At 49.0% G+C, this 10,041-nt stretch overlaps 1 protein-coding gene across 2 annotated transcripts; it reads right to left on the bottom strand.

The window, feature by feature from the left end:
* Positions 1-1,480: 1,480 nt before the first annotated feature.
* Positions 1,481-6,781, bottom strand: aoc2 (amine oxidase copper containing 2). 2 transcript variants are annotated; one of them, XM_030090168.1, is made up of 5 exons: positions 5,138-6,781; positions 3,417-3,535; positions 2,967-3,130; positions 2,690-2,825; positions 1,481-2,620 (listed from the first exon to the last, which is right to left on the bottom strand). In XM_030090168.1, exons 1-5 carry the CDS (start codon positions 6,711-6,713, stop codon positions 2,330-2,332), a joined length of 2,286 nt encoding a protein of 761 aa, XP_029946028.1. In that variant the 5' UTR covers positions 6,714-6,781; the 3' UTR covers positions 1,481-2,329. The 2 variants fall into 2 exon arrangements, with proteins under 2 accessions (XP_029946028.1, XP_029946027.1); XM_030090167.1 differs by having other exon boundaries at positions 2,690-2,822; positions 2,964-3,130.
* Positions 6,782-10,041: the final 3,260 nt, after the last annotated feature.

A 10,041-nucleotide genomic window follows, 5' to 3' on the forward strand; every position in this document is an offset into this window, starting at 1 on the left:
TCCAGAGTTTTTTTGGGGAGAATTTGAAAGGAATGACGTAATGCGCGCTCCGGCTGGATAAGTTTCGCTTAAACTTGCCAGATGCTTAGTGAGCAACAACTGAGCAGGATCTTCCAGAAAGTAAGAACAGACTGGCTTCTAGCACTGCCACAGCTCCACACAGACTCCACCAGGGAGAAGAAACTTACATCTTACTTGAGCGCTACTAAACGAGTGAGGAAGGAGTTCCCCTCTTCCGTGCACGCCAGCCACAGGGACGAGTTTTTCACTAAGCTGCGTTATGCCCAAGGCCTGAAGGGGGCGCTGTTTCGCATAAAATGTGCAAACTCCTCAATGCATTGACCGGATTCTCGCGTATTTTCCGTTCCCGACTTCCTGTGTGGTGCGATCCGCTCTGTCCAGCTTTACACCTGGCGGTGCGCGGCGAGCAGCTCGCGGAGAAAATAGAGAGGAGCGGAGCGGCCGCGGTCCACGGCGCGAGCCGCTACGCCTCCTGTATGAACCGTCAGAGAGGTTAACAGGGGCGCCGATCTGACAGTCGGTGCGCGGCGCGTCCTGTGAACCAGGCGTTTGTCCCCCCCTGTCGGCGGTCTTATGTGAAAGACTCCCTATCTCTCAATGATGAAGAATCCTTTAAAAAAATCCTGGATCCAGACAGTGATCCAGGATCATCACCAAAATTGAATGGATTCTAAGTTAGCCCAAGATCCACCTTTACACAAAGTTTCATTGCAATCCGTCCATTACTTTTTCCGTAATGTTGCTAACAAACCAACCAACCAACAGACGGACATGATTACATAACCTCCTGGCGGAGGTAAAAATTCCAACAAACTCAAATCTGTGCATTGATATTGGTTCATCTAAAAAAGTAGTAAATCTATATTAAACTTCTAGGATTAAATAGCTAGTTAGATGCTAGAGAAGAGATTTATTTAGATATTAAAAATCATTTCATTGGGAAAAACAAATTAAATCACTACAAAAGATAAGAAATGATTTTAAAAAGTTCAAACTGTATTGAAATCTAAACCTTTTCAAAGGTAAAACTTCGTAACTGCATCATGTGTGCCTGAAGGAAAACTTCCTGGATCCTTCTCTGGAAAACAAAACCTCCACCGACCCTGCTGATCATTTTCCCAGCAGTCGCTTATCGAAGGGCCGGAGCACAAAAAATTTCCCAGAAGCATCTCCCACACACACACACACACACACACACACACACACAGAGTAGGGTTTATATTTAGCCCCCACACCACATGCGTCTGCCTGCTGCCTAAAACACAAGAGCTCCAAATAAGGATCGGGGCAAATCAATGCGCTGGGCCGTCCGTCCGCTGATCCACAGCAACAGGGCCACCGTGGTCCGGTCTGGGGTCCCTCAGGGGTCCCTCAGGGGTCCCACGACTTGTAGGTACCAACATGAAATCAGAGGATCTGATGCTGAAAATTCAAGACAACACAACCCAGAATCATCAAGTCGATGTAAGAATTGTGTTTCAAACTTTAGTTTTCACAATTGCATAACATTCAAATGAAAATACAACAAACTTTACAGATGCCGCCACATACATTCATGAAGGGTGGATTAACCTGTTTCACAGTTCACAGAAACCGCTTGGTACGCACACCTTTAAAGCTCGAGAAAATCCCAATCAGTTTCACCAGAATCACTTGGACGACTCACATTATCAAGGTAACAAATACAAACGTCTTCTTCCACGTTTAACTGTCTTAAAAAAGTTAGAACTTCACTCAGAACAGACAAGACAGAACTACCAACAAAGATAACTCACCCCGAAGGTTCGAGAGCGAGTTACCAACGCCATGGACACGAGCAGGAGAGTGGGAAAGAACTGGGAGGACATCTTAATATTCCCAGAATAATTTGCCTTGTGTATAAGTGTATAGGTTATTAACGTGACCCCAGTGGGAGTTCATTTAAGTGGCGTGAGTAAAGGCACGTGTGGTGTGAGGGAGTGAAGCGGCAGCCGGAGCCCTCGTGTTTGTGCTGAAAGAGTAAAGTCGGCTCAGGTAGGAAGAACACGGACTTCAATCAGCAGCTAGCAAAAAACATCTCAGCTTGTAGAAAAATCCCATAAACAGACATATAAAAATAGATCAGAGGGAATTTCAGTTGAACTTAAAATACAAAAATAGGACAGGTAGCACATTTCTTCAGTAGAAAGCAAAACATTTCCCAGAATTCATTGCATAAAAGCAGGTGTAGCATATCCCAGCGGTTCCCAAAAGGTGTGAACCACTGGGAAAGGCCTAAACTGCTCCAACATTCATCTTTCCAGGCTTTTTGTCTTCGGCCTCGGCTGGATCAGGCAGAGTCCACAAACTTCATGACGCCCTCGAAGCCGTTGTAGGTGAAGGGCTGGAGGACGGGGCTGCAGGCGTCCCGGGTCAGGCAGGCCATCCGGTTGTCCTCGCAGCTGACCTCCCGGCCCGGGGCGATGTACACGCTGTCCGCCGAGTGGATGGACGGGTCCTCGTCGAAGTAGTTGTGAGGCCGCAGCAGGACCCCGCCCCCGTTGCCCACGGTTACGGTGTTGGGGATGTCCTCGGCGTGAGGGATGTGGAGGAAGCCGGCGGTCACCCAGGCAACCAGGTCCTGCAGACGCAGCGTGGCTGAGTGAGCCTGAGACGATCAGCCGGACGTGCGGCTTCCGCCGTGACCCACCTGGTCCTCGATGCTCTCGTTGTCTTGGATGAACTGGCTGAAGTCCACAGCCGGAGTCCAGATCCCGTTCTGGTTGTAGAGGCTGCTGCTGGTCTGCTCCGAGTCCTTGTGCTTGGTGATGGCCACTTTGTACCTGCAGACAGTCAGAGGGCAGACAGGCTGAGCGTCAGACGTGAGAACCAGAAGAGTCTGAGCTCCCACAAGTCCATCAAAGTCTCGGAAGTCTCCATCATATGTGGCTTCTCGAAGCGTGGCTCCAGACAGTGGGACGTACCGAGCCCAGGACATGGACCTCTCCTCGGCCTGGCTCTCGGGGAGGTGGTCCCCGGTGAAGCTGAAGACCTGCAGCCTGTAGGAGCGCTGGTGGCCCCAGCGGTTGGTCTGATTGCTGGCGATGTGGAGGTAGCGCGGCATCTTGGTGCCGTAACGCAGCGCCGCCTCCTGTGAAAGCAGCACGGCGGCCGTTGGTCATGAGCGGGTCAACCCATACCGACAAGGACTGCTAACCTTTAGCTAACTGTACGTAGGAAAATAAAGGTCTTATCGATCTAATCATTTAGAAATTGCTGCCGCTCGCTCCACACTATGTAAATGAACAATCCGATCATCAGAGATTCGATCTCCAGCCCAACATGGTGAAGATCAGAGGTGGAGCTGAAAAACCCCGTGGAGCTTTTTGAGTTTGGATCTGAAGAAGAAGAGAAAGTGAGTGGAGAGGAAAACACACCTGCTCTGTTTTGAGCTGCTTCTCCACCAGCTGAGGGATCATGGCCTTGTGGTCGGGCATCCACGGCAGCGGCGTGTCGACGAACTCCATGTCTTTGGTCTGGAAGAAATTCCGCACGCCTGCAGGGAGACCAGCATTAAAGACTGCCGTCTGCAGAGCTGCTGCTGCCGACCACACTGCGTTTACTTCTCCATCATGTCTGTCCACAGCGGGGTCAACGAGCTGGAAAAATATGCTGAAACCATCCTGGAAACAGACTTTTACCATTTTTATTGTTAATTAAATTAAATTGTAAATATCTGTATGAATGACAGTAACATGGAGCCCGTTTTTAAACTCCAACCTGTGTGGTGGTTCCAAGAAAACTTTGGTTTCAATTAATAAAATCAACAAGAAACTTGAAATCCTCCTAAGTTTGCATTGACACATTGTAAATCCTCCTCATGGGGCCCCTGACAGACGATCGCTGTCTGGTTAAAATGAAAAGAAAGGAAAAAGAAGAAGAAATGACAGAAAAGTGCAGGTACGTGACTATTCAAGACAACAACAAAAATAAATAAAGAAGTCCGTTTTCAATAATCTGATATAAAAGCTCAATCAGCCCCATTTCTGATCAAAACTGTCAAATTATCTGGTTTTCAAAACTGCAAAACGCAACTTTTATGACTTCATGGTGAGATATCAGCATGATGTGAGAATATACTGCCAATGAAACTGCCACAAACTCCACACAGTAAAGTCCCGGCTGGTATTTGAACCCGTGACCTTCTCACTGTGAGGACAGAGCTTCAACCAAACCTTGAAACTGAAGTCTTTTTTGGTAATGGATGTAATTTAAGTAAAAGTTACTCTAAGCCTGATCCTGATTGTTAAAAATGAAACATGCTTGAAGGGATTTTTGTTTCAGGCCTGGTTGAATAACCAGGATGAAGAGGAAGAGAAGAAAGACGAGTGGCAGCTGGCAAACAGAGGCCGACAGGGCCCACCACACATTTTCATTATGAATGAATGAATGAATAAATAAATAAATAAATAAATAAATAACCACCGATTTTAGGCAAACTGTGAATTCACTCTGCCGTAATGTTTGGTACGTTTAAACCCAATAACGCTAATGAGGTTCAACAAGAAACTGGACCAAACGTATTAAAGGAAAAAGCTGTTCTGAAAGGTTTGAGCCTCGATGCTAGCATTACTAGCCTACAACTTTTTGACACACCGCTCAAACCGTTTGACAGAAGCGTTCAGCACCACGGAGAGCGGCCTCGTCATTTTGAAATCAATCAGACAGTCATGAAGTGTGACGTGCCATCACAGTTCAGCACCACGGACAGCAGAGGCCCCATCCAGCTGAGAGCGGGCTGTACTCCATCAACTTTAACAAAGTTAACACGTGACAGAGTCAGTGTGAAGTAGAGCTACTGACCACTTAATGAGGGTTTTACATCTGCAGGACACAGGTCCATTTGCGCGAGTCAAGGCAGCAGAGCAATGTTTGTAGGATCAGTGTTCAAATACTGCTGACACGCTGTGACCTAAAATAACCACTGAAACACACGTTTGAAGGACATTTTGCAAGTTATTTAGTAATAATATGTATTTTAAATTTCAGTTTCGATCAGATTGTTTATGAATGCGTTAGATTCCTCAGAGGGGCCCCCTTGGGAGATGTCGTCCCTGGGGGCCCAGGACGCTCTAGACCCGCCCCTGCTGATACTCACCCACCACGTCCAGGTCCACCTTGAAGTTGACGAAGTGCGTGTGCATGTTGCCCAGCACGTTGCGCGCCACCTGGTGTCCGTGCCGGAGGTTTCCGTCCACCAGGTAGGAGGAGGAGATGTAGCCGGTCGCGTGCACTTTGGCCTCCACCGTGCCGCTCTGGTAGAAGATGAAGTCCCACATGTAGTCGTAGTTCCCGATGGCCGTGATGGTGCGGAACACCAGCGCGCTGTTCACCATGCCGCCGTACGAGTTGTGGAAGAAGTCGGAGAAGTGCCTCCGCAGCGGCTGGCCCATGTTGTGCTCGAAGACGCAGATGGAGTTCCTGAACCGGACCGGACCGGGCGCGTCGATGTACCGGTACGAGTCGATGTAGGTGGCCTCGTAGGGGCAGTCCACGCCGCGCGCCAGCTCGTGCGCAAAGCGCCCGATCCCGATGCTGGAGTCCAGGAACTTGGTGAGCATCATGCCCGGAGTGACGGATCCGTACACCGACATGGCCTCCTGCACGCTCAGCTCGTACACGATCCTCTCCCCCTTGAAGCGCACGTCGAACACGCGCATGCCGGTGAGCGAGCTGAGGCCGAAGGCGAAGCTCCAGTCCAGGTACAGCACGTGGTTCCCCTGCACGCTGAAGCGCTTCCCCTCTGCGTAAAACTGCTGCGGGCCCAGCTGCAGCGGCCGGGTCCGGGGCTTCAGGGACCCGTAATCCTGAGGCTCCTCGTACACGATCTTTTTGACCTTCCCGCTATTGTAGGCTTTCTCCAGCTCGGCCACGCTGTTTAAGTACTCCCCGTTGTAGAACACTTTCTCCACCCTCCACTGGGACGCGTTCAGGCTCTCGTGGTTGAGCAGCACCTCGAAGCCCACCGGGTGGATGTACATACCGCTCATGTCCCGGAAGAACCCCACCCAGGTCTTCCTGTCCCCGGCCCGCACGCCGCGGGGCATCTGCTCGAAGGCGTTCAGGGTCTTGCCCGGCTCCACTCCGAAACTCTCCTTCATCAGCTTGGGCAGCTTGGAGAAGACCTGCTGCTCCAGAAAGGTGAAGAGCAGAGCGTATTCCCCGATGGTGACCAGGCGCGACTTGATGGGCAGAGTCCCTTTGTACTTCTCCACTGTGACATCTGTCATGGATGTAGGATTGGGCAGTGGCCCCACTACATACTCCCTGATGTAGCCCTTGGTGCCGAAGTGGACCACCACGCTCGCCTCTCTCGTCGGTTTCTTTCCTTTCCCATCCAAATACGCCAAAACCTCCGCTTTTTTCGGGACAGATAAATCTATCAGCATCAGGAAGTTCTCCGACGGCTTGGTGATCTGGTTGGTGGAGATCTGGAGGTCTTTCTGCTTCAGCACGTACTTCTGGACCTGCAGGTACTCATCTGCCGTCAGGTCCGCGAACACCAGGCTGCGCTCGTCGTGTTTGGCGCGCAACGGGTGCTTGCGCTGATGAGAGGAGCATTTGGACGCTCTGCCGTGGTACAGGCCGATCAGGACGAAGTTCAGGATGATGGAGAAAAGGACAAACAGGATCAGCGCCCATTTTAGCAGAGAGTTCATCCTCTTCTCGACCATTACGCACAGGCTCGGCGGGAGGACGGAGACGGTCTGCAGGAGGGAGCGGCCGCGCGGCACTGTAGGGCGGAGAGGCGCACTTTACGGTCTCCCCTTTCCCACCCCTCCCTCTCCGCGCGGCTCTCACAAAGCCCTCCTGCTCCTCCTCCCATTTGGAATGAGAACAAGAGTTTCGGTGTGCCTCGGTTCAGCTTGACTGACCACTCAGACGAGTTTACGCACGTTGTTTTTGGTATTTTACGCACGAAAGCAAAGGGTAATTTTCCTTATAAATACACCAGTTAAACACTTTCAAGAGAAAAGTGGGCATGCTGTTACTCATAGGATGAAACCTGCAGCGCTTTCCTGACTTTCATGTGCTACTTTTTTATATATATGTGGGCGTAAACCTGAAAAGAACACATAAAACTCCATATAGAGAGAAAAGAGCAGATAAAACACAAGCAGGAAAGAACCAACAGCAGCAACATGGGAGATAAAATGAAACAGGTGCCATAAATTCCACAATTCCCACCAGTTGTGACAGTGGAAAACAGAACCTCACCTCAGGTTGCTTTGAATCTTGTTTTCTCAAAATCATCAAAATAATGTTTGAAGAGGTTGTTCGTATGAATCCCCACTTTATATTAATAATTACGGCGCTCCCGACATTAAACTTTGTGTATATTGTGACCTCAAATGACTATTTTGTGATCTGAAATTCTTAAAAATATCAATAAAAACATTAACAATGATAAACTAGACACAGTATAAACTTAAAGGTGCTGTAGGCAGGATTTGAAACCCAGCACAGCCAATCCTTTCCTGTTTTCTCTGACATCACGCCCTTACGCAAGTTAAGCCCCTCCCACAAGAACGTGTGACAAACGCCCCTCAACCAATCACGGTTAGAGTCTCATGGGCTCTTCTGATTGGTCAAAGATACCTGGAGCTGTCGAGATTCCTTTTCAGCTCAGAACAGAGACAGATGGAAACGCTGCGCCCTCTTGGTAGTGCAGTTATGCTACACTCCTAAAGGATTATCAATGGATACTTTAACATTTAATCCAAAGAAAACACAGAAAAATTAGCATTGACTAGCAAAATCCTGCCTGCAGCACCTTTAAGATTACACATTTAAAAGAATGCTGAAAGTAATTAAAATTTTCTTTAAAAATAAAAGGTGCATTAAGGAGTTTGCACGTTTTATGCAAAACAGCGCCCCCTGCAGGCCTTGGGCGTAATGCAGCTTAGTGAAAAACTCGTGCCTGTGGCTCGCGTGCACGGAAGAGGGGAACTCCGTCTTCGCTCGTTTAGAAGCGCTCAAGTAAGATTTAAGTTTCTTCTCCCTGGTGGAGTCTGTGTGGAGCTGTGGCAGTGCTAGAAGCCAGTCTGTTCTGACTTTCTGGAAGATCCTGCTCAGTTGTTGCTCACTAAGCATCTGGCCGAGTAATGGCGGACAAAACCTGAAACCTAACCAGCCGGAGCGCGCATTACGTCATTCCTTTCAAATTCTCCCCAAAAAAATGCTGGTGCCGGACCGGCACTGCAACTTTCAAGTGACAATTTAGCGCTGTTAGAGGTACTGGTAATGAATATTTCAGGGCACATTGTACACATCATTAAAAATGTGGAACATATTTATGGTGGAAAATATGTATTTTTAAGGTTGTAAAACTCCTTAATGCACCTTTAAAGATCACAAAGAGACCGTACATTACATCAGTGCGGAGAAGAGCTGTCCTGTCTTGTATCCCCCCCAGAAAAAAAACAAAAAACATCCAGTACTATTACCATTAAATGACCTCAAAACACTATTTTATGGACACAGAATAGTCTTTCTTTCCATCAAATTAACCCTTGTTCTGAAATGACAAAATGCTGATGGAGGCCAGTTTAAACTTTGAAATCAGATGTTTGACTCCAGATTCTGTGATTCTTAAAGTGTGTGTGACCTGACAGGAAGTGAAGCTGCCAGTGCATCTACCTCCCTGTAGAGGGCAGCACTGAGCGCCTGGACAGGATTTTGAATTTTCTTCCTCAGTCCGTGTGAGCTCTGACTCTGTCCTCGTGTGAACGGAGCAAAACGACACTTTCTGGAAAGGTCTGGGCTCCGTCTCAGCGATTCCATTCATGGTGGCTTCCAGGGTGTCATGGCTGCCAGGTCATGTTCTCCTGGGAAAAGGCGTCTTCACTCAAAACTATGTGGTTCAACAGGGTCTGCGTCGGGCTGGGCTGACCGTGGCGTGCAGCCTGTGAGACCGACAGTGGTGCTCTGGGCCGGCTGGCCTCCACCGGTCAGCTGGAGTCTTGCTGTTTGGTTAATTAGAGACTGCAGACGCCTGCAGGTGAGTGAAGGAGCGGCGACGTGACCAGACTCCGCCCTCACGGCGTTTAAATGAAGCTGAGACTCAGACGAGGATCCAGGGTCACAAAGAGAACCACGGCTGAGCAGCTGTGGGACAATTTGGATGGACAAAATAGTTTCTACCAGGACCAAAGGTATTTGGTTTATGTTAAACGGATCTGTACGTATTCTCATTGTCCCTGAAAGAAAACTGAAAAAACTTGAAATGAGTGAAACCACCGGAATAAAGACTGAAACAACTGGAATGTTTGGTCCTGATGGCTTCAGCAGCTCCTTCAGCGGAGTCCAGGGACACACACACACACACACACACACACACACACACACACACACACACACACACACAAATAACACACAGGGAGCTGTTTGCCTGGCTGGTCTGAGACTGGCGTCCGTCCAGCAACAACACACACGCTGCAGGAGCCTGGCAGTCATACACACTCGAGGAGATTAACTCAAGGTATCAAACACAAGTTTCAGCCTGTAAACTCAGCGATCGGCCCGGGTCTCTTCCCAGAACGGAGTGTGATCGATCGGGTGCTGAACTCTGACACACGCGCTTCTGTTTTTTTCTTTGCATCCTCCAAACATGCTCTGCGTTATCGTGTGGATATTTTGAGCAGCATGTTGTGGTGTGGCCGTTATCATGTGGACCTTGAGTTACTCTTTTGTTATCAGAGGCTGGACGTGCGGGGCGGCAGTGGGAGGGCTCCCGCCTGTTTGTTCCAGGTTTTCTCAGGTCACTCAGAAGAGGATGTTTGCTTCAATTATCCAGCTTTGGACCCGATGGCTTCCCGTCGCTGCCTAGGAATTTGTTTTCCTCTCTCCAGGGATAGGCACACTCTCTAAAGTTGTGTGTTGTGTGTTTTGGCCGCAGAAGTTTGGGGATTTCCTCCGACGGGTTAACTTAAGGCAGCAGCAGCAGGATTTACACGGTTCTACGTTTGATGCTGCAGAGAATTAACTGAGATCTTCATCGAC

This window comes from Salarias fasciatus, chromosome 4, assembly GCF_902148845.1.
Source record: "Salarias fasciatus chromosome 4, fSalaFa1.1, whole genome shotgun sequence".
Lineage (NCBI taxonomy): Eukaryota > Metazoa > Chordata > Actinopteri > Blenniiformes > Blenniidae > Salarias > Salarias fasciatus.

Excerpts from the sequence above, each read along its gene's own strand:
- aoc2 (XM_030090168.1), bottom strand. The coding sequence starts at position 6,713 with ATGGTCGAGAAGAGGATGAACTCTCTGCTAAAATGGGCGCTGATCCTG. Across the intron at positions 2,826-2,966 it reads GAGAGGTCCATGTCCTGGGC|CAGGTACAAAGTGGCCATCA; the intron begins TCGGTACGTCCC and ends TCTGACTGTCTG. Across the intron at positions 2,621-2,689 it reads ACGAGAGCATCGAGGACCAG|GACCTGGTTGCCTGGGTGAC; the intron begins GTGGGTCACGGC and ends CTGCGTCTGCAG.